The sequence below is a fragment of the Podarcis tiliguerta genome (genome assembly GCF_965153285.1).
Source record: "Podarcis tiliguerta genome assembly, chromosome: 8".
NCBI lineage: Eukaryota > Metazoa > Chordata > Lepidosauria > Squamata > Lacertidae > Podarcis > Podarcis tiliguerta.
The window spans coordinates 13,192,989-13,220,791 of NC_139541.1; the positions used below are offsets into that span (position 1 = coordinate 13,192,989).

A 27,803-nucleotide genomic window follows, 5' to 3' on the forward strand; every position below is an offset into this window, starting at 1 on the left:
ACGCTTTCAAAAAAGAAAACACCAACCAGCAGAAATCAAAGCAATGTGCTGTTATTGTCTTACACACACAAGAAATAAAGCAAAAAATCATTCGTGCAGAGAGAGAGAGAGAGAAAACAAAAGATAGTATACTAACCGGTCCAGGGTGGTTAAGGACTCAGTTTCAGAACTTTGGGGGAAGCAAAGGAAAAGGAAAATATATATATGTATATACACGTATAAATAAAAAAAGATATGAAGCTCACAGGAAAAATATCGAAGAAACACGTCCTAAGCAAACCATACCAAAAAAAATTAAAGGGGGAGGGAAGAGAAACAGGCAAATTAAATGAAAGTGGGGCTAAGGTCAGAAACAATTTCAAGCAAGAGTTACTGTACTAGCTGAAAGGAATTAAGAGGAGGCCTGAGAAGAGAATGAGCAAGAAATGGCCAGTCTGAGAGGCACCCCCAAGCCTCCCCTCTGCATCCCCTACCCCCAGCCAAAGGTGAGGCTCTGTGCTATAGAAGGCGAGGGTAAATTCTACGGCACCTCACACACTGCTCGTATTTCCAATGGGGTTTAACAGTTATGGGACATGCGTAAGCCGCAATTCTGCAGATGTGCAGAAGGGCCTACAATAAGCAAAACAGATCGCAGAACTTAGCTTCCTCGGTATCTCAAGATTTCATATTGTTGCTTTCCTTTGAGTGTCTAGTCCTCATGTGTGTGGAAATGCACTTGAACATCAGCAGGTTAACGGCTGCAAAAAACTGAGAGGCAATGTTTGTGTTTGGGGGTTGGGGGGGTTGGATGCTAAACAAGATTTTTTAGTGGCTAAAGATTGCTTGCAGAACAAAAGTTGCAGAAGAACAGAGGAAATATTGGCAGACGACTGAAATTAAGTTATTTTGGCGGTTCACAGAACTGAGCTTTCCTTAGCGCATCATTTCACATTTTTAAGATACAACAACTGCAGAGCATATACACAACCCTGTAATAGCCATGTGTCAGTGATAGCGTGTCAGTGATTGGGCAGGAGTCACTGAATGGGAGTTAGTCAATGGATGTCAGAGTCCGGCACTGAGTGTGTGTATCCATCCTACACTCTGAGCCACGAGTCCTTCACACGTTTCCCAAACCCAAGAGGTGGTTTGCTGCCTTGGTGCTCTCCAGGAACTGCAAAGGGTATCCATTTGCTCCGCACCTACTTTCCCCTGTCCCCCACCGACTCCATCACACAGAGGTCCAGCTCCGTGCTTTCCTTCTACTCTTTCCTGCCTCCATTCTTCTCTGACGAATCATGGACTTAGGGGACTCAAGAGGCCCTTGAGGAGTTGGGTGGCAAAACCAACCCTGTTGTCCACCCCCCAACACCACCATGCTTGTTTTTAGCACACAACGCTAGCAGGCCACACAGGTTCTAGCAAAAATAAGCAACATGCACACATTGAGGCTGGTTTGGCCTCACAGATGAATTTTCTCTGCCCAATATATACCGTATTTTTCGCTCTATAGGACGCACCTTGTTTTAGAGGGGGAGAACAAGAAAAAAAATTCTCCGCCTCTCTGCTCAGTGCCCCTTCAGCGAAGCGGCAGGAGAAACAGAGCCCCTTCCATTTCTCCTCCCGCTTCGCTGAAGGGGCGCTGCACAGCTTTCCCTCTCTGCTGAAGTCTTGCTCTCCTGGCTTCAGCAAAAGGAACCCAAAGCCTGCGGAGCGCAGTGTGAGTTCCCGCTGCGCTCCAAAGGCTTCAGGCGGCTATCCCTGAAGCCTGGAGAGCAAGAGGGGTCAGTGCGCACCGACCCCTCTCACTCTCCAGGCTTCAGCGAAAGCAACGCGAAGCCTCCAGAGCGTGGAGGGAGCACTCCCTCTGAGCTTTGGAGGCTTTGCATTGCTTTTGCTGAAGCCAAGGAGCCTGCATTCGCTCCATAGGACGCACACACATTTCCCCTTCATTTTTATAGGGGAAAAAGTGCGTCCTATAGAGAGAAAAATACGGTATATATTTTTGGCTCTAGATGGCCGCCCCAACTCTGTCCTCTCCTGCCATGCCTGCCACTGGCTGCTCCTTCCATCTCCACCCTCCTAATCACAGAGAGAGAGAGAACAAGGGAGTTGAGTCTCAAAAGCAAGTGGTGCTGTCTAGTGGTTGGTGGACTGCAACTCCCATCAGTCTCAGCCAGCTAGCACAGGCCAACAGGCAGGGAGGATGATGGGAGATGAAGTCCTTGAGGACACCATGTTGCCAAACCCCTAGCCTAGAGCACTGCTGCCCTCTAGGGACAACAGTTTTAATTCCTCGTTCTTTCTTTTCATCCCCATCCTCTCCCTCAAAGCTGCATGGCAGAGTCTGGTCTCCCTAGCGACTGACTGAAAAATGAGGAAAGGGAGGAGGAGATGGAGAGACGTTTCTGCGGTGATGTGCAGAATTTGCCTGGTGAATGTTGGGCACCACAACCTCTCGGTTGCCAGGGCAGAGGAGCAGGAGAGGATCTTTACATGCTGCGCCGTAAGGGATGAACTAACACTGGGGTGGGGGCTCTTGTAAAGTTCCCTGCCACCACTCATTCAATGCACGTGCAAACACACAACAATATGGCCATTACAGCAGTGAGGGGAACCTCCAGCCTATGTCCCAATCTGGGCCAGCCAAGAGTTCAGATTTGGCCTGTAGGACCAAAAAACACGCCCACCTGTCAGTCACCAGATGTCACCAACTGACAGGGAGAGCAAAGGGCGGGTTTCAACTCTGCATGGTTCCCTGCAGGGAAGTGGCATACACAGTCGATTCCTGCAGAAAGCAAGATCTAATCCCCATCAGCTGTTGAGTGCTGGGGAGGGGGCTAAACCTTGCTCGGTTGGTCCACTCACGCCACAACCACGCAAGGAACTCCTACATGCAGTTCAGCCTTACAGAAAGAAAGATTTAAGCACACATACGCCCACCAGCTGATGAGCAAAGGGTTCTCCCCCCAATACAGTGGGTGGGTTCAATCTCCCGGCATCATTAGGACCCCAGAGGATTGATTATGAGAGTAATCACACCCGTTTCCTAAACATTGGCCTGCAGGGTGGGGAAATGAGGATCCAGCCTAATCAGAGCAAAAGCACTGCCCTGACCACCCCCCCCATTATAGAATCCAAAGGGGTTCTAGACCACAAAACTGCTCCTACGTTCCTGGAGTTATAAACGGTACCTGCAGGAAGACAGGATAGGTGGTAAGTCGAAAAAGGAACAGACGGTTCTGAAGATTTACCTCTCGAGGACAGTGCCGCTAGCAGCTGCCGGAGTAGCCGATTCTGTGTCTCCAGTTCCGTTGCTCTGATTCAGGTTGGGGGGGCAGACGTTGCTGACTGAGGCTGACGGGAAATCCTCTGGGGGCTCATCGGGCCAGCCAAACTGCTCCTTCGTCTTGCCGTAGATTTTGATTGCGTCCAGCATGGTGACGCCGGCAGGATCCACAGACGCCCCGACTACAAGAGAGGAGAAGAACCATGGTTTTTTCCCGTACCTTTCAAGCAAGGCAGGGAGAGCCAGCAAGGTGTGGCAGTTAGCGTGTCAGACTAGGAGCTGAGAGATCAGGGCTCAAATCCCACCCCCACCCCCTCAGCCATGAAGCTGAGGTAGTTGCTGGGGTAAGGTAAAGGTAAAGGGACCCCTGACCATTAGGTCCAGTAGTGACCGACTCTGGGGTTGCGGCGCTCATCTCGCTTTATTGGCCGAGGGAGCTGGCGTACAGCTTCCAGGTCATGTGGCCAGCATGACTAAGCTGCTTCTGCAGCACACGGAAACACCGTTTACCTTCCCGCCGGAGCGGTACCTATTTATCTACTTGCACTTTTACGTGCTTTCGAACTGCTAGGTGGGCAGGAGCAGGGACTGAGCAATGGGAGCTCACCCCGTCGCAGGGATTCGAACCGCCGACCTTCTGATCGGCAAGTCCTAGGCTCTGTGGTTTAACCCACAGCGCCATCCATGTCCCAATTGCTATGGTAATCTTGGGCAAATCACTGCCTCTCAGCCTAGCCAACCTCACAGGGTTGTTGTGGGGATTAAATGAGGAGGGAGGGAGAACCATGTGTGCCACCTTGAGCCCCTTGGGAGATGAGGTATAAATGCAATAAACAAAAATATGGCAAATAGCACACCGGGGGGGGGGGGGGTAGAGCGGATTGACAAATAAAATAAAAGTGGACCAAGGCTTGTAGCATAAAGACTCTTTGGCAACTGCTTGGTATGGCTTTCTTATAGACAGGGCTAAAAATGAAAACAGGCAACACCCCTCACACTGTAAATACTTTATTTTAACATAAAACTGTATATCAAAAGCTGCAAAAGGCCTAAATTACTGAGATCTCTCACTTGGTGGTGTCCGCCAGAGAAACTGCAGACCAAAAGTCAATACAGTGGTGCCTCGCAAGACGAAATTAATTTTTCGTTGTGCGAGTTTTTTCGTCTTGCGAAGCACCACTGCATTTAAACACTGACAACGGCGGGGAGGGGTGGGGAGAAGCAGGACAGCTGCCGCAGCCGGTACCTCAGACTCACCGCGCCTTGTGGCCACCGTGCGACGCGGCTGCTGGAGGGCAGCGGCGCTCAGGAGCGCGACTCCAGGGAGAGAGAGGCGCTGGCGGCAACGGCTCTCTGAGGGGAGCGCGCGAGGGGGGTGGGCAGCAGCGCGAGGCACTAACCGTCAGCCGGAAGGTGGGAGGGAGCCGGCGGAGCGGGGAAGCGAGTGTGTGTGCGTGCAGTGACCGTCGCCATGACACGAGAGGCAGGGCCGTTTCGTCTAGCGAAGCAAGCCCTTAGGAAAATCCGTCTTGCGAAGCACCTCAGAAAACGAAAAACCCTTTCGTCTTGCGAGGCATTCGTCTTGCGGGGTACCACTGTAGTTTAAAACATGGACGGGGGGGGGGGGGGAACACCCTCAGGAATCTTACCGAAGATGGTCAGCTTCTTGTCTGCCTGCAGGGCCTCCTCTCGGGTGAAAGGGAAGTCAAACCACCGTGGCCGGCTCAGGTTCAGCTGCATAGTGCGGCCAAAGATCTCCAGGTAGGAGGGGGCTCGCTCGATGGCCTGAGTCCCGATCTGGACCCTCATGCCGGTCATCACCATGGTGCTGTTGTTGTTGGTCACTTCGATGGTGAAGCCGCCAGGCTGCAGGAGAGGGGAAGGCACCGTGCATGAAGGCGGAGGGGGGATAGAGAGTGCAAAAGGCCTAGATTACTGCAATGTACTCTACGTGGGGCTTCCATCATGCTTGATCCAGAAGCTGCAGTCAGTGCAGAATGCTGCAGCATGACCACCGACAGGAGTGAAACCTTGTCAGCATAGAACATCTTGTGTTCAGAGGTCTGCACTGGTTGCTGATTTGCTGCCAGGCCAAGCCCTTACCAACCTGGGACCAGTTTACCTATGAGATAGTGTTACTCCACATGTGCCCACTCGAACGCTTCGATCAGCAGCACTGGCACGGCTCTACGTGTCACATAACAACTGTCCCAAATCCGTAAGAACTCAATTTTTGAGTGTGGTAGCACCTACAATTTGGAAATCTCTGCCTATTGACAACTGGCAGGCACAATTGCTGTACTCTTCCTGGCATCTCCCAAAAACAACATTTTTATCTGCAAAGTCGATGGAAGTTTTTACCTGCTTTTGGTATTTTAACCTTTTGAATGCCTTAAGTTATTGTGCTTTCTATTTCTTATTGCTGAAGCATTTTGAGATTGATTTATTTTACAAACAAGGGGTGTATAAATTATATGAAATAAGTAAATAAATGGGCCAGAAATGACTGCCAGTCCACTCCAAGCACCATCTCGGACTAGTGACCCTCCCTGTCTGCCCAGAAGATCCTCCTCCTTTCAGAAGGCTGGTCCTTGCAAGGATGCTCACCTTGGTGTTGGCCACATACATGCCGGTGGAGTTGAGCCGATGCTTGATCTGCTGGGCGTTGTAGACCTGCAGGAGGTCATTACCACCAAACTCCACGTCTGTCAGCTGCTGGTTGTGCTCGAAGAAGTCGATGGGGAAATTCACCTGGGTGGAGGTGCGGGTTGCTGGAGGAAGAAGTGGGGGGGGGGGTAGGAGAGAGATAAAAAACACTGAAAGTTAAAATCAGGGAGAACTCTTCATTTATAAAGTAATCTCTAAACTCACAATAAGCAATCCACCAGCTCCACAAAACTGCATCACAGAATCAAGCTTAAAACACTAAATCATATAAAATCAAAAAGAGCAGAGTTCAAACTTTTGGGCTCCTGTTGTGAGACTCTGCAAGTTTACAGGGGTTTGAGTTGTGGAGTGAATCACTAGACTGACACTGTGTATAATCTGACACTGCTGCTTAGTATGTATCCATTATGTTTATTATGTATTACTGCTTATCGATTGTTATTATGAGTAGTATTTATATAACCGCTTCAATGTTTTGTGGTGTATGGGTATTATGTTATGTGTGTGTGTTTGTGTGTAGTTTGTTATGTTCTATACTGTATTTAAACCGTCTTATGGTTTATTGACAAAAGGCAAAATATACATTTAAAAATATTTACTGGGCCTGCAACTTTCACTCACTTTACATACGTGATTGAAACACGACACGGGGGAGGGGAGCAGGGAGAGGAAATAAATGAAGAGCAAGGAAAACCAGTCATTCCCCACTCTCCGTTTATTTTCATCTCACCCACACACCCAGTGGGTTTTCTCTGCGAAGATCATGAGAAGGGCCCTCCTGCAACCTACCCAGAGTCCAGTTTAGGCGGTACCCAAATTTTGCGCCATTTTGGGCTCAGACCCTTGGAACCGAACCCTCGCGTAAGTAGCAGGCCAATTGTATACAGAGAGGATGGACAGACAGGTATTAAAAACCATAGAAGAAACATTTTTGCTGCCCACCTAATAAAATAAAATCAAGCAAGCAGGATGCATATTTCGAACAACAGAGAAAGTTCCGGAAGGCCTGCAAACACCATCCTGGTAGTCAAGATAACCCCAAAAATAATTGCACCAAGGGAGAGATGAGGAACATCTGTGGCCCTCCAGATGTTGATGGACTTCCCAACCCCCATCATACTTAACCACCAGCTATAGCTGACCGTGTTGGGAGTAAAGCAACAATGCTTGCAACAAGTCGCTTGAATCTATATGATGCTCTCTCCTCTCTCGTCCTGCCTGAGATACCTTCCTCAGAGCACCAGCGAAAAGTGCATGTTGTGCAGTGTCAGAACAGGAGACCAGACTTCAAACTACCTGAAGCCCACTGGATGGCTTGGGAGAGTCACTGCCTCTTAGCTGAACCTACCTCACAGGGCTGTTGAGGACAAAATGGGGAGGAGCAAAATTAATTGCCAACAGTGTGACGCGGCAGCTAAAAAAGCCAATGCAATTCTGGGCTGCATCAATAGGAGTATAGCATCTAGATCAAGGGAAGTAATAGTGCCACTGTATTCTGCTCTGGTCAGACCTCACCTGGAGTACTGTGTCCAGTTCTGGGCACCACAGTTCAAGAAGGACACTGACAAACTGGAACGTGTCCAGAGGAGGGCAACCAAAATGGTCAAAGGCCTGGAAACGATGCCTTATGAGGAACGGCTAAGGGAGCTGGGCATGTTTAGCCTGGAGAGGAGGAGGTTAAGGGGTGATATGATAGCCATGTTCAAATATATAAAAGGATGTCACATAGAGGAGGGAGAAAGGTTGTTTTCTGCTGCTCCAGAGAAGCGGACACGGAGCAATGGATCCAAACTACAAGAAAGAAGATTCCACCTAAACATTAGGAAGAACTTCCTGACAGTAAGAGCTGTTTGACAGTGGAATTTGCTGCCAAGGAGTGTGGTGGAGTCTCCTTCTTTGGAGGTCTTTAAGCAGAGGCTTGACAACCATATGTCAGGAGTGCTCTGATGGTGTTTCCTGCTTGGCAGGGGGTTGGACTCGATGGCCCTTGTGGTCTCTTCCAACTCTATGATTCTATGATTCTAATGTACTCCACCTCAAGCTCCTTGGAGGAAAAGCAGGACATAAATCAAATAAATAAATGACCTCAGGGAACCTTTCAGCTGTACACTTCTATGATTCTACACCCTTTATTGCAAGCTCAAAACCTTGGGCCTCATCTCAAACTCCAGTCAAATCCAACTACACACGTAACAGCATTTCCCCAACATTCATCCCTAATCTCTCCCTCCTCTTCAATCTTCTATGCTAAATTTAATTTTAGATTGCAGGCCCCTTTAAAGGTAGGGGGAAGTCTCTATTCCATTTGCTTTTATTTCTTTGAGTATTCTCAAACCACATTTTCATATAAAATATTGCAATGCAGTATTACCACCTAGAAACACAAGACTGCTAGACAAACAATGAGACCCAGAAACACAGCCATAAAGGCTGCTTGTGCAAAGAATCTCGGGTTCAAAATGGTCCGTCTGAATAATACAATTTCCTGAAGAGTATTAGGCTTATGAAATTCATGGGTATCGATGGCAGTGAAAACAAAAACAACCACCCCATAATCATAGTAAGGAACAATAGTGATTATAACAGAAGTAGTAGTAATGATTAATAAAAATCAGATTATTCAGATAAGTAAGCCAAACAACATAATGCAGAGAGTGTATGCACCACTTCACAGTCCCTAGCCAATCTGACCTTGCAGCGACTTACTGATGGCCGCCGCTTTACGCTTGCGGACGGGCTTCATGATGCTGATGACGCTACTGGGCTGGAGGGAGGGTTGGAGCCAGTAGGACGTGTTCTCCACGTTGGCCATGTAGATCCGCAGGCTGCCGTCCTCGCACAGGAGGATCATGGTGGTCCGCTGCTGCTCATTGCAGGCCGTGTGCCGGATGGCCACCATGTCTTGGATCTGGAAGGCCAAAGATACACAAAAGGTAGGCAGCTCCTTACATTTCCAACAGTGAGCATAAACCAGTATAGCAATGTGCAGAAAAGCAAGGCAGCATTGTGACAGAAGGTAGCTAAGGGCAGTAAAGGCAAGTGACGGTCTAGTTCAGAGATGCAGAATCCCTGGGGTGGGGAATCTGTGTGGCTCCCCATCAACCCCAGGCATCACGGCCAGTGGTCAGGCATGAAAGGGAGTCGTAGCCCAGCAGATCTTCATATGCATTTAAACTACTTAATGAAATATGGAACTCAGTAAGTTTAAAACAGACGTGGGGGGTGAGGAGGTAAGAAGACAGCTAGATCTGCTTCTCTGTCCACCACCCATTGCAAGAAATTGAGAGATATGCACTACCTGAACGTATAAATATTACAAAAAAACAGTGTCAAATACAATGTGATGGAGCCCATCTAGAAAATCATGATTCACAGAATCACCAGCAAGCTGGTAAGTTATTCTTTGGCAAATAAAATCCTATGCTAAGACACAGCATTTGGAACATGGTGCTACTCTGCAAGCCGATTTGATGTTACATTTTTACGCTATCAGGCTGTGCAATTTTCCATTCATTGTAATTCTACTCGGTTTACTGGGTGCTCTTGTTCTTTTCTTCCTCCCTGATTTGAGAGAACCCCCTCCCCTTTTGCTTTCCCTGTCACCTATGGAAACTGCCCAAAGGGAGGAGGAGTCTGAAGACAAAAAAGCAAATAAACTGACCTTTGCTTTAGCTGGTAAGGTTTTAATTTCCTGGATCAGGAAAGTGTCTGGCTTCACCATCACCACCAGAGGGACGCCGGTCGTCTGCTGCACACAGCACACCAGGCCAGGGTGGTTCATCACCTCTGACCACTGGCAGAGTGCTGGGGAGGTCTTGCTGCCCCCGTTGGAGCTGCAAGGGTAGGTAAAGTCAGTCTAGCATCACAAGCAGAGGCAACCGTGGACTGGTGGCTCACTCCTCAGTATATCAGGGAATGTTCCCTGCCTGAAACTAGGGAGAGCCGCTGCCAGTCAGTGTAGGCAATACTGAACTTGATGGTCTGCCTCAGTATAAGGCAGCTATGGTATGAGGGTCCTAGCTCAGCGGCAGAGCATCTGCCTTGCAAGCAGAAAGTCCCAGGCTCAATATCTCGCAGCATCTCCTGGTACGGCTGGGAATGTCCCATGTCTGAAACTCTGGAGAGCTGCTGTCAATCAGTGTCGACAATGCAGAGGACATTTTCCTACATTCCTGTGTTCTAAAGGAAGAGTTATAGCTCGGTGGAAGAATGTCTGAAGTCTCAGGTTCAAAACCCCATGGACTCACTCCTCGGTATCTCTGGGAATGTTCCCCGCCTGGAACTAAGGAGAGCAGCTGCCAGTCAGTGCAGACTGTACTGAGCTAGGGGGACCAGTGGTCCGGCTCAGTAGAAAGCAATTTCCTATGTCCCTATGCTCCAAGCCTACTGTATAGAAAGGTGTTCCAACAGCCACCTCACAAAACTTCACAGGAGCAGGAGGTAGGGGAGCTGGCCTCACCTTTTGACGTTGATGGGGAAGAGGCGCATCACTTCCAGTGTGGCCCGGCTGACGGTGGCCGCAAAGGACTTGCCTTGGCAGTAGCTGAAGAACAGCATCTGCAGGACGTGGGAATAGTAGACAGAAACACCGCCTCCGGCCACCTGACCGTTGCTGTCCTGCAGGGAGAAAAGAGGCATGTCAGGACCTGAAAACCTCGGGATGCGACTCGGGACGGTGAAGGCTAAAAAGGCAAACTGGGAAACGCTTTCCCTAACCCAAACACTGCTTTGAAGTGGCATTTGAGGAAGTGCATGAGCCCTCCTGAGGCCAAACTGCTTGTGAGAGGAAGGGATGTCAAGGGTGATGCAGTGGCAAGACCAGGGGTCGCCAAGGGAGTCCCCGCAAGCGCCAGCAACGCCAGCAAAAGTTCTCAGGGTTGCATCCAATCCAATGGGACAGCTTTACATTCCTGCATTGCAGGGAGTCACACTAGATCAGCCTTTCTCAACTTGTGGGTCCCCAGATATTTGTTGAACTACAACTCCCATCACCGCTAGCTAGCAAGGCCAGAGCTCAGAGTTGATGGGAGTTGTAGTCCAACAACATCTGGGGACCCACAGGTTGAGAACCGCTGGATTAGATGATCCTCAGGGTTCCCTCCAACTCTACAATTCTCTGATTCTAGGAATGTGAGTCCCACTTTAGAGGAGATCCACTGAAATGAAGAGGCATGAAAACTTAGGAAACTGCTGGATCAGGCCAGTGGCCCATCTAGCCTGGCATCCTGTTTTCACAGTGGCCACCCAGATGCCCCAACCCGTAAGCAGGACCTGACCACAAAAGCACTTTCCCCTCCTGCAGTTTTTAGCGACTGGGTCAAGTAATTTAAATGGGTCTACTCTGTGTGGGGCTGGGTTGGGGACAACGCAGGAAAATATCCTCTCAGGAATGCACAATAACCTGTTGATCTTCCTGCTCAATTTCCATTTGCGCTTGCTATACTGAACATACCCTCTTAAACGCACGGCCACATTTTGCTGGATGCCAGGAGACATGTTCCAGAAGGGGAAGAGACTGAAACAGGATCAGGGCATTGGGGGGGGGGGGAGGGTGAATGCTGTGAATTGCAGTCCTGTTAGCTTAACTGGAAAAACTGGTGGAAAGTATTGATAAGGATAAAATAACCAAGTACAGTGGTGCCCCGCAAGACGAATGCATCGCAAGACGGAAAACCCGCTAGATGAAAGGGTTTTCCGTTTTGGAAGTGCTTCGCAAAACGAATTTGCTATGGGCTTGCTTCGCAAGATGAAAATGTCTTGCGATTCCTGGGGTCTTTTTCCCCTCCCCCCCTTTTTTCCCAAGCCCCTAAGCCACTTAACAGCTGTTCGCTAAGCCGCTTAACAGCTGATCGCTAAGCCGCTTAACAGCTGATCGCTAAGCCGCTTAACAGCTGATCTAAGCCGCTTATCAGCTGATCTAAGCCGCTAATAGCCTTTTAGCAGCTAATCTGCTAATCCCTTAAGCCTTTAATAGCCGCTAATAGCCTTTTAGCAGCTAATCCGCTAATCCCTTAAGCCTTTAATAGCCGCTAATAGCCGCTAAACTGCTAATAGTGCTAATAGCGCTAATAGCGCTAATCCGCTAATGGGCTTGCCTCGCAAGACGAAAAAAACCGCAAGACGAAGAGACTCGCGGAACAGATTCTTTTCGTCTTGCGAGGCACCACTGTATGTAGAAAAACAAGCCTTGCTGAAGCAGAGCCCTGACTCACAAACCTATTGAGTTCTTTGAGAGTGTTAACAAGCTGCAGAGATGGTATACTTGGACCTTCAAAAAGAAGTGCCTCACCAAAGACTCCTGAGTAAGCTTAGCAGTCAAGGAATAACAGGAGAGTTCTTCTTGTGGATCAGGAACTGGTTAAGTAGCAGGAAGCAAAAAATATGAAGAAATGGACAGTTCTCCAAATGGAGAGATGTAGAAAGTGGCGCCCCGCAAGGGACCTGTGCTTTTTTAACTTGATCATAGTTAGGGGTGTCGTATTGTGAAACCTTCATCGATCCAGGTACCAGAAATATAAAATGCAGTGCTGTGTTACCTTCAGGTCATCGTGTGAGATTTCTAGGACATTGGTGACATAGAAAGGGCCATGCTGGGCGCTGCTGGCTTCCTCCATGAGCTGGGTGTAGATGTAGCCGGCAGACGACATGATGACCACAATGTTCTTGCCCTCTTCGTTGAACAGGAAAGTAATGTCCCTGATCTTAGAGCTGGGCAGCAGGAAGTAGAAAGTCGGGCTCAAGGCATCCACTGAGAGGTCATAAATCTGTTGGAACAGAAGGGACAGTCAGTAGTTTGGGGCCAACAAAAAGGGCTACAGTCAGAAGCTAGATGCATGCTGATGGACTAAAAGCCAATTGCTGGGAATCTCAAATGGGGAGAGCACTGCAATGCTCAGGTCTAACTTCTGGGTTTCCCTTGGGGCATCTGGTTGGCCACTATGAGAACAGGCTCCAGCTGAGTCAAAATGCTGTGGGCTAGACTGTCGATGGGGACAGACTACCACCAGGACATAACTCCATTGCTCCAAAGTTGGCAGTGTCTGCCCACATGTTATGGGGCCGGGTTAAAAAAAAAATCGCATTAATTTACAATGCCCTTAGCAGCTTGGGTCCAGGATACTCAGCTGAGGAACAGCACAACGGCAACCCTCTCTAGATCAGACCCTAAAAGGTCCCGTCCTTTGCCCCCAACCTGTTTCCCAACTTCACTGCACCTTCACAAAATCCGCGGTGACGATGGCGAGCTCTGTCTGTGAGCCTGGCAGCCACACAGCTTTGATGATGAAGTTGCCCGTGGCCAGCTGGGGGTGAAGGACCAGGTGGTCCGAGACAGATCCAGAGCTGCTGAAGGTGAGCACATGGCAGTCCTGTCAAGAGAGAGAGAAATTGAAATAAACCGATTAAATGCTGGAGAGAATGCATAAGTTGTTAATATACCGTCTTTTTTGCTCTTTAAGACTCACTTTTTCCCTCCTAAAAAGTAAGGGGAAATGTGGAGAGAATGTAGGCTGCGCAGCTATCCCAGAAGCCAGGACAGCAAGAGGGATTGCTGCTTTCACTGCGCAGCAATCCCTCTTGCTGCTCTGGCTTCTGAGATTCAGAATATTTTTTTTCTTGTTTTCCTCCTCCAAAAACTAGGTGCGTCTTGTGATCTGGTGCGTCTTATAGAGCGAAAAATACAGTACATAAACTGGAAAATGATTGATGGATTGCATTTCTATCCCACTTTTTCTATAAGGAGCTCAAGGTGGCGCACATGGCTGTTGTTCTTCTCCTTAATTAATTCCCACAACAACCCTGTGAGGTAGGTTAGGCTGAGAAGTGAACTTCAGGGCCAAGTGGGGGTTTGAACCCAGATCTCTCCCCGGTTCAAACCCCCCTGGTTCAAACCACCCCCAGGTTCTAACCACCACTACATGAGGCATCTCTTCCAAGCTGTCCTATGTTTACACTCTTTTACTATGTCAAGGTAGCTTTTTTGTTTTCTTTTTTTTAAAATGGAGAGAGAAAATATTTTATCCCACTGCAATGAACGGACCCAATATAGTCATGCCAAGAGAGGCAGCGGTGCTGCGGCCCCAGAGGCTGCTGCCATGCTTTTTACCTTCAGCCCACACACAGCCAGGTAGTCCTCCTTGCAAGGATTCCCCGTCAGGCTCAGCACAGTGAAGGGAACCGGGGCGGACGCCAGGCGAGTCAGGGTCAGTTTCCGTTTGCTGGAGTCGGCTTGCTTCAGCAACGCCGAGAGTTGCAAGACCGTGATCTGCATTTAAGAGCAAAATGCAAACATGAGGCGTTGCAGAGAGAGTGTGGCGCTTCGGCACTTGAATGGGAACCGAATAGCCCAGAATTGCCAGCTTCATCTCTACGGTACCATTATGGTCATGAAAGTTTCCCAGACCTCACTACAGGACTATGTAAAATGCACAGAGCTTTGTAAGGCAACAATGAGAACAGTCAAAATATAGCTAAGCTAAACAGTTGTGTTAAAGGGGGAAAGTATGTTTTTGTGAGACGCTACTGATAAATGGGAGCCTGGTAACTCAATACAAAAAGAGACAACTGGGAATTTCAAGATAAGGAGCTGACTTTGTGCATTTACAGACCAGATAGTTCTTTATTTCTGTAGAAGGATGAACTGCTAAGTAATGATATATGGCACCAACAAGCTATTTTATTCTGCATATATATATAATCAAACATAAGATTATTAATACTCTAACGTATTTTGAACTTAATAGTTAGTTATTTATTTATTGCATTTATATCTCACCTTTTCTCCAGGAGCTCAAAGTGCCATAGCTGGTTCTCCACCTCCTCATTCAATTCCCACAACAACCATGCGAGGTAGTTTAGGCTAAGAGACCATTACTGGCCCAAGGTCACCCAGAAAGCCTCAGCTTACTGGGGATTTGAACTCTGATCTCCCAGGTCCTAGACGAGGGGTAGACAACCTAAGGCCCGTGGGCCGGACGCGGCCCAATCGCCTTCTCAATCCGGCCTGCTGACGGTCCTGGAATCAGTGTGTTTTTACGTGAGTAGAATGTGTCCTTTTATTTAAAATGCATCTCTGGGTTATTTGTGGGGCCTGCCTGGTGTTTTTACCTGAGTAGAATGTGTCCTTTTATTTAAAGTGTATCTCTGGGTTATTTGTGGGGCATAGGAATTCATTCATTTTCTTCTTCAAAATATAGTCCGGCCCACCACATGGTCTGAGGGACGGTGGACCAAAAAGGCTGCCGACCCCTGTCTTAGACCAACACTCTTAAACACCACACCATATGCTGGCTCTCTGTTTGATGGAAGCAGCTTATGGAGAAGTATCAAAGACTAGTCCTCCTTACAGCAGACCCACTGAAGTTGATGGACAGGACTAATTTTGTTTTCCTCATTTCAGCGGGTCTACTCTGGGTAGGACGAGCGTCATTCGTAGCTTAATATGCATATGTGGAAGATGAAATAAAACGTATTGATTTTTAAAATGCACACACACACTGCAGGTGGCTGCCCCAAATGTAGATGCTTCCCTGCTCCGTCTAGACTCACCTTGCCCTTCTCATGGCTGACGGCCAGATGCTGGCGGCGCCCATGAGGCGAGGAAAGCACGCACATGGCCACTCGCCGCAGTACATGGGCGCTGATCAGCTGCCGGATGGTCTGGCCCTGGTCCCCACTGTAGTTCATGCGGACGTTCTCAAAGGCACCTTCTTGGGAGCCAAGAGTTGGCACCTGGGGAAGTGGGAAGAGCACAGAAGAGGCCAAGCCTGTGAGCGGCCCCACGCCAAAGGAAGGAAGAGTCTCTGTTCATGCTTAATACTGGGCAGAAGTCATAACGATGAAGTCTGCTTCCTCCCGGCTATGGCAGAAGTGCGTCTGGAGCCCTGCCAAGGCTGAAGTCAGAGCCTTTCAGAGGGGGCCCTTAAGCAGCAAGGCGTAAAGTGGATAGCAAAAAGTTTTTTCTCCCTCTCTCAGAACACTAGAATTTGCGAACAGCCTATGAAGCTGAACGCTGGGAGATGAGGAACAGATAAAAAATAGGACTTACAGTGGTACCCCACAAGACGAATGCCTTGGAAGACGAAAAACTCGCTAGACGAAAGGATTTTTCGTTTTCTGAGGTGCTTCACAAGACGGATTTTTCTAAGGGCTTGCTTCGCTAGACGAAACAGCCCTGCCTCTCCTGTCATGGCGACGGTCACTGCACGCACGCACGCTCGCTTCCCCGCTCCTCCGGCTCCCTCCCACCTTCCTGCTGACGGCTCCTCCAGCTCCCTCCGACCTTCCGGCTGATGGCCGACCTTCCGGCTGCCTCGCACCGCTGCCCACCGCCCTCACGCACTCCTCTGAGAGAGCCGTTGCCGCCAGCAGCCAGTGTTGCAGCCGGAGTCACGCTCCTGAGCCCCGCCGCCCTCCAGCAGCCACGTCGCGCGGTGGCCACTTGGTGCGGGTGAGTCCAAGGACCGGCTGCGGCAGCTGCCCTGCTTCTCCCCACCCCTCCCCGCTGTGGTGCTTCGCAAGACGAAAAAAATCGCTCTACGAAAAAACTCGCGGAACGAATTAATTTCGTCTTGCGAGGCACCACTGTATTCATGTGGCAGAGAGTTAAAACTGTGGAACTGCTGCCATAGGAAGCAGAGGTGGCCACCAACCTGGGCGGGTCCGAAAGAGGACTGGACAAATTCATGGAGAAGAGGGGTACCGATGGCAACTAGCCATGGTGACTATACTCTGCCTCACAGCAGGGAGCGGCAATGCTTTCAAATACCAGTTGCTGGAAACCTCAAGAGGGGAGAGTGCTCTTGTGATCAGCTCTCATGTTCTTATGTAAAGCATGAAAGAGTGAATCCCACCTCCTGTGTTCAGATGTGTAGTGGTCTGGTGCTGTCGGCAGAGTGGGGTGGGGATCAAAGACGTGCTACTATCTCTGCAGCAGGGCCCCTGCTGATTGGAGCCAATTGGAGTGAAAGGAGCTGAGCTGGCCACTGGGGATGGGCTCCTGGGGTCCCTCTGGAGAAGGGAAGACTATTGAGGAGCTGCGGGCCTGTGTGCTTCAAAGGAAACCACAAGGTTCTTACCATCAACTGATCTGTCATTTCCACCGTCTTGTCCAAGGTGTGGAGCTCGCTGAGGGCCTGCTGGGCTCGGCTGCTGCTGCCCATGGCTGAGGCCTGCTGGAAGTTGACCTGGATGGCTTCCATGAGGAAGTTCAGCATGTCCAGCACCAGAGGAGCAAAGGAGAAGTTGGCCTGCAGCAAGATTGGTGGGGAGAGAAAAGGAAACAGCCTTAGTGGCCTCCTTGCTTCACAAGGGCTCTGGCAGCAAATCAAGTAAACAATAGGGAAGGGATATGGGTCAGTGGGGGACGCGAGTGGCACTGTGGGTTAAACCACAGAGCCTAGGACTTGCCGATCAGAAGGTCGGCGGTTCAAATCCCCGCAACGGGCTGAGCTCCCGTTGCTCGGTCCCTGCTCCTGCCAACCTAGCACTTCGAAAGCACGTCAAAGTGCAAGTAGATAAATACTCCGGTGGGAAGGTGGACGGCATTTCCGTGCGCTGCTCTGGTTCGCCAGAAGCGGCTTAGTCATGCTGGCCACATAACCCGGAAGCTGTACGCCGGCTCCCTTGGCAAATAAAGCGAGATGAGAGCCAGAACCCCAGAGTCGGCCACGACTGGACCTAATGGTCAGGGGTCCCTTTACCTTTATGGTTCAATGGTAAGAATATCTGCCTTGCATGTTGAAGGTCCCAGGTTAAATCCCCGACCCTAACCAGGAAAGACTCCTGGCTGAAACCTTGGAGAGCCACTGCCAGCGAGCTAGATGGACTAAGGGTCCGGCTCAGTATCAGACAGTTTTCGATTTAACTCAGAACTTCATTCTGAACCATGAGGACTAGACTCTTACTTTATTTAGGGGAGGCTCAGTGGCAGAGCGCCTGCTTTGCATGCAGAAGGCTGCGGTTCAATCCAGGAAAGGCTGGGGAAACACTCCCTGCCTGAAAGCCTGGAGAGCTGCTGCCAGTCAGTGTAGACAATACTGAACTGGTTGGACCAATTGCCCTAACACAGCCTAATGGAGTTTCCTATGTCTCAAGGGGCAGGTGCCCCCCAATTTCCCCATGGCGCCACCAGGCTCCTCCCTTGCAGAGAGAGGCCTTCAGCCCAGCAGCGCCATACCTGGGACTGCAGCTGTTCCCGGCAGCCCTCCACGTTCCGGCACAGGCTGCTCTTCTTAGGCTTCTCCTCGTCAGACCCTCCCCGCCCGTCGTTGATGGAGGTCTTGGATTTGTCCGTGGGGGAGGTGCTGGAGTGCCGGACGACGCTCTCAGGGACACGGGTCTCGCTCTGGAAGGCAGACTCCTTCATGGTGGAGCTCATGCCGCTGCTGGGCGTCCTCTTCACCAAGGCCTGCAAAATCAGGAGCAGCATTTCCGTGTGGTCAGGCTCACACACGGCCCGTGGCTTCACCCCTGCGGCGTGCCGCCTGGGCTGCCACCAACAACACCCCACAGATCGCAACACCCCCGATCACCAGAGAAGCGTACCAGGCAGCTGCCGTCCTCCTTTGCCCCACAGTCGCAAAAGAAAGAGCCGTACTTGGCGTACGAGATCTCGTGGTCCTTGTGGCAAACCTTCGCACAAACGGTGCAGACCCCGACGCCGTCGACCATCTTGCAGGTGTGGCAGTGGTACCTGCAGAGAAAGGGTTTTTATTTCGGTTGTGTTTGCATGATGACTGGCTGCTGGATAACCAGCACAGCAATGGGCACTTCCCCCTACCCTGGGTCACCAGGACAGGGCTATCAGGCTGACAAATGCCACAAGACAACGGGTGACCACAGAGAAGCCCCGCAACTCAAATTTCGAAATCAAGGGTGACTCACCAGTGTTGGTTCATGAATTCTTTCTGAGTGATGGTAAACGTACAAAGTTTGTTGCAGAGCGAGTCCTCATCCTACACACACACACACACCAGAGAGGAGAGGAAAGGGACTTTTAGCTGGAAAGCTACACAGTCTTTCTTCAGACCAGTGTCAACACAATGGCTTTGTATTCACAACCAGCTGAAGAGGTATCAGATCTGTAGGTAATTCACTTGGTTGAATGCTCCTTTATTTTTTTAAAAAAGTGATGAAATCTCTGCATGTAGACAAGCAGAAACTCCAGGAGAAGGCTAAACCAGAGCCACCTTCTCCCAAATGCCATACTTTTCTGCACTGCAAGATGCTTGTAAAAATATATATGAAACAGCCTTCATTCATGGATTCATGCATGTGGTACTTGAAAATTGTACAGTATGGGCACAGTTTTACCATCACATCTGTTGGTTTTGGAAGATTAAGAGCCCTTCTAAATTTAAATTCAACCAATCCGAGTTAGCCTCACGCAAAGGCCAAAAAGGAAGCCTTAAATGTAAGGGGTCTTTTACAATTTAGTGTTTTCTCTTCATAAACCTTTTCGTAGAACACAGTGGTCTCACCACTTTGCTAGACCACTTTGCCAAGTGAGTCTCCGGCCACCTACCGAGTCTTCAGCTTGCGAGTCCTCCTCCTCCACAGCCAGCTCCTCCACCCAGTCCGAGTCCACCTCGATGGCCCGCTCCTCCCCATCGACTGAGAGGTGGCTGGGGCCCTGGCCGCCGGTCTGGCTCAGGGCATTGGTGACATCAGCCAGGTAGGAGACGATATGGCAGGTGCATTCCAGGATAGTCACGTGCTGCAAGAGGTAAGGGGAGGAGGAGGAGGCATTCAGTCACACAGATAGAGGCCTTTTCTACTAAATCCTGCTGCAACGTGACAGTCAGGCTGCAGCATGGACTCTGCTGAGAGACTCAGGCCTGTGGACCTCTCTGTTCTGCCCCCTGGGACTCTCCACCGAGCATGCCCTCCCCAAGTGCTTTTGCCTGGCTGGAATATGCCCCTTGTTCCAAGAAGTCGTCTTTTCTCCACCAGCCCACTGTGGATGGCCCATAGCTCAGTGGTAGAGCACCTCTTTGCAAGCAGAAGGTCCCGGCTTCAATACACAAAGGCATCTCCACGTAGGGCTGGAAATGTCCCCTGCCTGAAACCCTGGAGAGCTGCTGCCGGTCAATGCGGACCATACTGAACTAGGTGGACCAATGGTCTAACTCAGTACAGTGGTGCCTCGCAAGACGAAAAGAATCCGTTCCGCGAGTCTCTTCGTCTTGCGGTTTTTTTCGTCTTGCGAAGCAAGCCCATTAGCGGATTAGCGCTATTAGCGGTTTAGCGGCTATTAGCGGCTTAAGGGATTAGCGGATTAGCTGCTAAAAGGCTATTAGCGGCTATTAAAGGCTTAAGGGATTAGCAGATTAGCTGCTAAAAGGCTTAGATCAGCTTAGATCAGCTGATAAACAGCTTAGCGAACAGCTGATAAGCGGCTTAGGGGCTTGGGAAAAAGGCTGGGAGGGGGGAAAAAACCCCAGGAATCGCAAGGCATTTTCATCTTGCGAAGCAAGCCCATAGCATATTCGTCCTGCGAAGCACCTCCAAAACGGAAAACCCTTTCGTCTAGCGGGTTTTCCTTCTTGCGAGGCATTCGTCTTGCGGGGCACCACTGTATAAGGCAGCTCCCTGCCATGGCAAGTATTCAGATACACCTCCCATGCCGATTCTACTAAACTGCACCAAGCAAAGCTGGGTTTCTCTGGACTGCATCCACCGGGGTAGACTCCCAGAGAAGACTGCCAGAGACCATAATGCTTCCCTCAACTGTTGGGCACAAGTCACCATGACAGACCGAGCACAAGATTCTCTATGCAGAGAAGGATTGCCCTTGTGTCCAGGAAGGAGGCTCCATATTGCCCTGTCCTCCACCCCTTCTTCCCTGGCTCCCCCTTGGTGCTGCCTGAACATACACAGACCACAAAGGAATTGACTGCACATACCCCTTAAGCAAAGATAGGCGTTACCTTTCCATGCATGACGTTGGCATTCATTTTCTCAACAACGTTCTTCTGAGACAAGTATTTCTTGCTAGAACAGCGTGAGATAAAAAGAGTGGTTGGCGGAGGAAGATGGCAGAAAATTGGCCTAGAATATTGGATCTCCAATCCAATCACAGGGATGACAAGTTCCAATGAAATATGGCAGCATCATTCGGAATTCATAATCTTAGCTCTGTACTCTTTCTGTGTCAGGGCGGTTTTGGTCGTAACATCTAATTCAAAGTATAGTCTCTTGCCAATGTACTTTATTTTATGATGCAATGGCTACGGAACCCTGGTTGTTGTTTTGTTACCGCTGTCGTCCCCCCCCCCCCATTTTCTTCTTATGTATTTCCTACCAGATCGTTATTCATAATGATAATTAAGTCTTGAAAATTAAAAGAGAGAAAGAGAGAAAGAGAGAAAGAAAGAAAGAAAGAAAGAAAGAAAGAAAGAAAAGAAGGCACACCCTGCCCCAGTGGCTCAGTTCACCTCTCCAGGCTATGGACAGGCAAACGCCTTTGCATCTCAATACAAACCATCCAACCACCTTAAGCCATTTCTGTTCAGGAGAGGGGGAGAGGCCGACACAAAAGACAAGACACTTCCCGCCACCCTTCTTACCATCTGCTCAGCCAATCGACGGCGGCACTGTGAAGCTGGAGGTGCCCCGCCCCTTGACCGGCGCTGGCCAGGGTGGCCATGACTACCATCAGCTCAGGAAAGCCGGTTCCATCACCATTTGCCAGCATTTCCGTGGCCATCGGGATCAGGGTGCTCAGGAGGACAGTGCAGGCGCCTTCCCCAACTTGGCTGGAAAGGCAAGACAGTAGTGGTCCATCACACCGAGATCAAGTCATTCCCATTTACTTACTGCAGGGAAGCACTTGTAACTTACTGCTTGTAAGCACTTGAATCGAAACAGGGGTTCGGGAGGCTATGGGGGAGGGCAGCCGCTCAACGGCAGAGCAGCTGCTTTGAATGCGGACGGTCCCGGCTCCGATCACCGGCAGCATCTCCAGGTAGAGCTGGGAATCTGCTCTGAAACCCTGGAGAGCCACTGCCAGCCAGTGTATGAATCACTGGTTCCCAAACTGTTTTCAAGGCCCCAGCACCCCCTTGGTTCCATGAACCCATCCCCTGCACCCCTTGCCCTACAAAAAGCATCATTCAGAATAGTGGTTTGCACGACCTGCTATGGAAGGTAGTAACACAATGAAACTCAATTATCTGCACATTCATTCCAAATCCAATCAAAGCTATTCAGGTTAATCAATCCAACCTGATCCAGTGATACATTAATGTCTGATGCTGTATTGTTTTTAATATTCAGTTGGAAGCCGCCCAGAGTGGCTGGGGAAACCCAGCCAGATGGGCGGGGTATAAATAATAAATTATTATTATTATTATTATTATTATTATTATTATTATTATACCAGCTTTTCAAAGTCTGCTAGTTGCAAGAGCCTCTGATATGACGCTTACTAACTACTTTGTTGGCGGTTAACTTCTTAATAATAAATAATAATAATATTTTTTTATTTATACCCCGCCCTTCCTGGTTTAGAAAACTGGGCTCAGGGCAGCTAATAACAAATTTAAAACACTCAACTGTGATACAACAAAAACAGCATAAAATACAGTATAAAAGTGTGAATAACAATAAATTCAAAATTCAAAAATCAATTTAGGGGAAAATCCATCCAATAAACATTAAATGATCAAAGCCTGAGGATGTGGCACCAGTTTCCCAATGTCTGATTTAAAGTCCCTTAGCAGGAGTCTTGCATCACCAACTCCTCTGCCTCTTAGAGCCCTCCTAGGTAATTCCACCCCCATCCCCAGGGGGCAGTATTGCCCACTTTGGGAACCACTGGTGCAGAGAGTACTGAGCTAGATAGACCAATGGTCTGATTCCATATAAAGCAGCTTCCCATGTGGCTAAAAACTAGAAGCTCCCCACCTGGATGGGGCCAACCCACCTACCTGTTCTCTCGGACAATGTAGGTTGTCAGCAGCTGGAGCAGCTGCCTGTTCTCCTGCACCACCTCCAGCTGGTCAGACTCTTTCGGGGGTGAGGTGGTCATTCGGGTCAGCCAGGCCTGGAGGCGCACAGGCTCCACGCATGCCAGCTGGGCCAAGGAGCCACACAGGCGCAGGAGGCTGGGGTTGGGGCTCTTCTCAGCTAGAAGAGGCAGAGAAAAAGAAGGTGGAACTGAGCAACCAGCAACCTCCACGGAAAGCCAAGAGAGGTCACAGTTTGGGGGCAGAGCATCTGCTTTGTATGGAGAAGATCCCAGTTTCAATCCGCGTCACCTTGGGAAAAGGCTGGGGAAAGACTCCCTGCCTGAAGGCCTGGACAGCTGCTGCCAGCCACTGCAGACAATAGTGAGACAAATGGTCCAACAGTCCGACTCACTGTATCAGGCAGCCTCCTCTGCTCCTAAGGCAGTTTCCCCAAGGGCTCACCAGCATTTATTTTACCGGGGGTGGGGGAGAAAGAAAGAGAGAGAACCCTCTATCCCAGTGGAGCCACCAGCTGTCGTTGGACTACAACTCCTATCATCCCTGGCAAGAAGGACCAGTGTTCAGCAATGGTGGGCGATGTAGTCCAGCAATAGCTGGAGACCCAATTTTGAGAAGCACTGCTCTAGCCAAATACTGCAGAATAAGATCACCTGGAGGTTAAGGGGTGATATGATAGTCATGTTCAAATATATAAAAGGATGTCATATAGAGGAGGGAGAAAGGTTGTTTTCTGCTGCTCCAGAGAAGCGGACACGGAGCAATGGAGCCAAACTACAAGAAAGAAGATTCCACCTAATCATTAGGAAGAACTTCCTGACAGTAAGAGCTGTTTGACAGTGGAATTTGCTGCCAAGGAGTGTGGTGGAGTCTCCTTCTTTGGAGGTCTTTAAGCAGAGGCTTGACAACCATATCTCAGGAGTGCTCTGATGGTGTTTCCTGCTTGGCAGGGAGTTGGACTCGATGGCCCTTGTGGTCTCTTCCAACTCTATGATTCTATGATTCTATGAATTTTGCAGCAAAGTGAGTTATCTGATGAGTTTGCAGAGGAAATCTGGTAGATGTCTGCGAGCTTATTTTGCAGACCCAGTTTCAAGAGATTTTTGCTAAGCAACAGTGTGTCCCTAAAAGAGAGCTGTAGAAATTCAGAAGCAGCTGCCTTGTTCCTTGAATTTGGGCAGCAACAAAAGGGGAGAGGAAAAGAGAAGGATGTTATCCCACAAGAAGGAACGGAGATAAGGGTTTTTCACATGATCTGACGCAACTGGGGCTGGCGGTAGCTTCCCTCCATCCCTCCCCTCCATCTGTCCAACAGCCTCAGTAGTAGCTGAGGGAAGGGGAAGGTTTCAGATGGAACCGGGCCCATGCACCAGCAACCGTGTTAAAGCAAGCACCTCGCCAACGTTCTGCACAAAGTAAAGGTAAAGGTACCCCTGCCTGTACGGGCCAGTCTTGACAGACTCATCTTGTGCACCCATCTCACTCAAGAGGCCGGGGGCCAGCGCTGTCCGGAGACACTTCCGGGTCACGTGGCCAGCGTGACATCGCTGCTCTGGCGAGCCAGAGCCGCACACGGAAACACAGTTTACCTTCCCGCTAGTAAGCGGTTCCTATTTATCTACTTGCACCCGGGGGTGCTTTCGAACTGCAAGTTGGCAGGCGCTGGGACCGAACGACGGGAGCGCACCCCGCCGCGGGGATTCGAACCGCCGACCTTTCGATCGGCAAGCCCTAGGCGCTGAGGCTTTCACCCACAGCGCCACCCGCGTCCCTCTGCACAATGTAGCAAGCATTAAATGCAGCAAAGAGTTTATTATTCATGTACAAGTCAAAACTATAGCCACAAAGCAGGACCGAGCAGGACCACTCACTCAGCTGGAAGAGCTTGGTGAAGAACTTCAGGACCCTGTTGCAGAACTTCGCCGAAAGGCTTTCGTTGGCTGTCGCCATCATGATCTGCACCAGTTCTCCACTGGTTCAAAAGGAACATTGGATAGAAGGCATTAGACAAGATGGCTGGGAGCCACACAACTTACGTTAAGTGTCACGAGCCTAAGAAAATGTTGGAATTTGCAGTCTGTCCTCCCCACGCTACATGCCATTAAGCCCCATTGATGGCAAAATGGAACCGCCATGTTTGGAGACAGCATAACTTAGAAGAGCAGATATATGGGATTTAGGTCCTTGTATTAATTTACAAAGCCCTGACCAACTTTGGTCCAGAGTGCCTCAGGGACTGCCTGAGCCCTTAAATTCCAGCTCAGTCGCCGAGACCACCTGCAGGGAGCATCCTTGGGTCATTCCCAGAGTTGTAGGGGCTCATTTGACAACAATGATACAGAGTCTTCAGTGCAGGTCCCTTTCATTTCATGCCTGCTGAAAACTTTTCTATTCTGTCAGGCCTATGCAGGTGCTTAAGAATGAATCTTTCCATAACAGCTTATTTCTGATCTTAGGATTTATATATGGTTTTTCATGTGGTTTTTGTAAACCACTCTGGTTTTCTCTTATGAAAAGCAGTCTGTAACTATTTTTATTAATAAGTAAGTAAAAAAGTAAATAAACAGGGGGAAACGCTTTGGCCTCCGTTCCTCCACTTACACTTTTCTTAGAGGCATCTGTCTGGACACCTTTCAAAACTAGATGGGCATTTGCTTAGGCTCTTAGCGCATCTCCCAGCCTCCATAAACCTCCTGATGTTTTGGGACAACTCCCATTCAGCCCCAGTGTATACAGGGAGTTGTCCTTCAAAATATCTGAAGGGCACCAAGTTGGCAGAGGGTGACATAGCTGGGACCCCTGTTGAACTACAACTCCCATCATCCTTGGTCACCTGGCCAAGCTGCACAGGAGACAGGAGTTCGGCAGCACCTGAGCAGAAGGGCATGTCAGAAATGCGAAGGTAACAGGGAGGTGGATGGCCAAGCTCACCTCTCGGAAAAAAACTCTTCCATCGCTTTCCGGGCCTGGCTGCTTTCCAGTTGCTTTTCCAGATGCTGCAGACATTCTTCCAAGATGGATTCATCAAGGCCACTAAGGGAAGGGGAAATTGTTTTTCCAGAGATGGGAACTTTACCTAGAGATTAAGTCTTACCAAGCACGGGACACATTTTTAACAGTGGGGAGGGCAGCATTGGTTATCCACTTGTGTTAATGGGAGGAACCCACTGCATCCAGGGCAGTTCAGCTTAAAAATCAGGCCAACAGCCTATCTAGTCCAACATTTGCCAATCAAATGCCTGTGGAAAACCCAGAAGTCCTCTTTTATACAGCACAGAGTTAAACTACGGAAGTCGCTCCTGTGAGAGGGTGTGATAGCCATGTTAGATTAAAGCCGCAGCAGGTTTTCTTTCAGGGGGTTGGACTGGAAGACCCGTGGGGTCCCTTCCCAACTCTACAATTCTATGTTAGTTGCTTAGAAGTGCTCAAGGCCTTTTGAGGCCTTCTTATCTCATGAGCTGCATTCCCTCGGAGGGAAGAGGGGCAATAGGGCCCCACCTTTTTAGTGAATCAGCAGAACAAGGAGCCTGCAGAAGAGACCCAGCTAAGACCAGTTCTGCGGTTCAGCTGTACAGAAACAGCTACACATGTTACATTTGGATTTATCTGCACAAGGGATCTGCTCTGCTGAAACTGTATAAAAGCGCTTTGGAAATGGATGCAAGCAATGGAGGACATTGCGTTGCCTCCAGGGAAAGAACCGGGCATATATTTAAGCAACAGCCACCAACTTTAAAAGAGGACAAATCAAATTCATGGAACACAAGACCAAGGAGATGGCTTTTGATGGCTACTAGCCTGGTGGCTCTGCTCTGCTCCCACAGTCGGTGGCAGCAATGCTTCTGAGTAATAGTTGATGGAAACCTCAGGAGGGGGTGTGTGCTCTTGTGCTCAACTCCTGCTTTTCGGCTTCCCACTGGGCCATCTGGTTGAGAACTATGAGAACAGGATGCTGGACTAGATGGGGCACTGGCCTCGCCCAGCTGACTCTTCTTATTGTTCAAGGCTGTGAAAGAATCCATACCTGTTGGGGTCAGAGTGATTGGCCAGGATGTTGTAACAGCCCATGATCAATTTCTCATAGACCCGTGATAGGAACTCGTCCGATTCCGCTGGGCCCAGGATCCTCTCGAGGGAGTTGCTGCTGATCTCCGCTACGCTCTCCGTGCTGGTCTCCAGGAGAAGGGGAAGCAGTGTGCGGATGACCTGGGGCGGGTTCAGTTCGTCTGACCAGCTGGAGGTGGAGGGAGGGAAAAGAGGGCACTCAAAAGGCTGATGAGGAAAGGGCCCATAGCTCAGTAAAGGAGCACCTGCTTTGCATGCAGAAGGTCCCCAGTTCAATCCCCAGTCGGATCTCTAGCTAGGGCTGGGAACACCACCTGTCTAAAACCTAGAGGAACTGCGCCTCCACAGTGTGGTGTAGTGGTTAAGAGCGGTAGTCTCGTAATCTGGGGAACCGGGTTCGCGTCTCCGCTCCTCCACATGCAGCTGCTGGGTGACCTTGGGCTAGTCACACTTCTTTGAAGTCTCTCAGCCCCACTCACCTCACAGAGTGTTTGTTGTGGGGGAGGAAGGGCAAGGAGAATGTTAGCCGCTTTGAGACTCCTTAAAGGGAGAGAAAGGCGGGATATCAAATCCAAACTCTTCCTAGTCTGTGCAAACAATACTGACTAGATGGGACCAATGGTCTTACTTAGTACAAGGCAGTGTTCTGTGTTCCTTCGTCTAAGGCAGCCTTTCTCAACCTGTGGGTCGCCAGATGTTGTTGAACTACAACTCCCATCACCCCTAGCTAGCAAGGCCAGAGCTCAGGGATGATGGGAGTTGTAGTCCAACAACATCTGGCGACCCACAGGTTGAGAACCGCTGGTCTAAGGGAAGAGCCCTAGCTCAGTAGA

The 27,803-nt window shown here is 49.7% G+C and overlaps 1 protein-coding gene across 14 annotated transcripts in view; it reads right to left on the reverse strand.

Annotated features, from left to right (window-relative positions):
• UBR4 (ubiquitin protein ligase E3 component n-recognin 4) overlaps nucleotides 1–27,803 on the reverse strand; it is a 154,373-nt gene that overhangs the window by 90,756 nt on the left and 35,814 nt on the right. For 4 of the 14 annotated variants that reach the window (XM_083453526.1, XM_083453536.1, XM_083453532.1 and 1 more), the window contains exons 29-50: nucleotides 26,930–27,139; nucleotides 25,837–25,938; nucleotides 24,777–24,877; nucleotides 22,867–23,065; nucleotides 21,505–21,693; nucleotides 20,866–20,929; nucleotides 19,461–19,652; nucleotides 18,821–18,891; nucleotides 18,482–18,629; nucleotides 18,114–18,344; nucleotides 17,014–17,184; nucleotides 15,485–15,667; nucleotides 14,043–14,201; nucleotides 13,153–13,305; nucleotides 12,475–12,702; nucleotides 10,398–10,555; nucleotides 9,600–9,771; nucleotides 8,630–8,846; nucleotides 5,879–6,042; nucleotides 4,921–5,137; nucleotides 3,237–3,453; nucleotides 137–169 (exon numbers count right to left, since the gene is read on the reverse strand). In XM_083453526.1, coding sequence (XP_083309652.1) covers nucleotides 137–169; nucleotides 3,237–3,453; nucleotides 4,921–5,137; nucleotides 5,879–6,042; nucleotides 8,630–8,846; nucleotides 9,600–9,771; nucleotides 10,398–10,555; nucleotides 12,475–12,702; nucleotides 13,153–13,305; nucleotides 14,043–14,201; nucleotides 15,485–15,667; nucleotides 17,014–17,184; nucleotides 18,114–18,344; nucleotides 18,482–18,629; nucleotides 18,821–18,891; nucleotides 19,461–19,652; nucleotides 20,866–20,929; nucleotides 21,505–21,693; nucleotides 22,867–23,065; nucleotides 24,777–24,877; nucleotides 25,837–25,938; nucleotides 26,930–27,139 — 3,579 coding nt within the window. The remainder of the gene's footprint in view (nucleotides 1–136; nucleotides 170–3,236; nucleotides 3,454–4,920; nucleotides 5,138–5,878; nucleotides 6,043–8,629; nucleotides 8,847–9,599; nucleotides 9,772–10,397; nucleotides 10,556–12,474; nucleotides 12,703–13,152; nucleotides 13,306–14,042; nucleotides 14,202–15,484; nucleotides 15,668–17,013; nucleotides 17,185–18,113; nucleotides 18,345–18,481; nucleotides 18,630–18,820; nucleotides 18,892–19,460; nucleotides 19,653–20,865; nucleotides 20,930–21,504; nucleotides 21,694–22,866; nucleotides 23,066–24,776; nucleotides 24,878–25,836; nucleotides 25,939–26,929; nucleotides 27,140–27,803) is intronic. The other 10 variants (XM_083453539.1, XM_083453535.1, XM_083453537.1 and 7 more) reach the window with 3 other exon arrangements.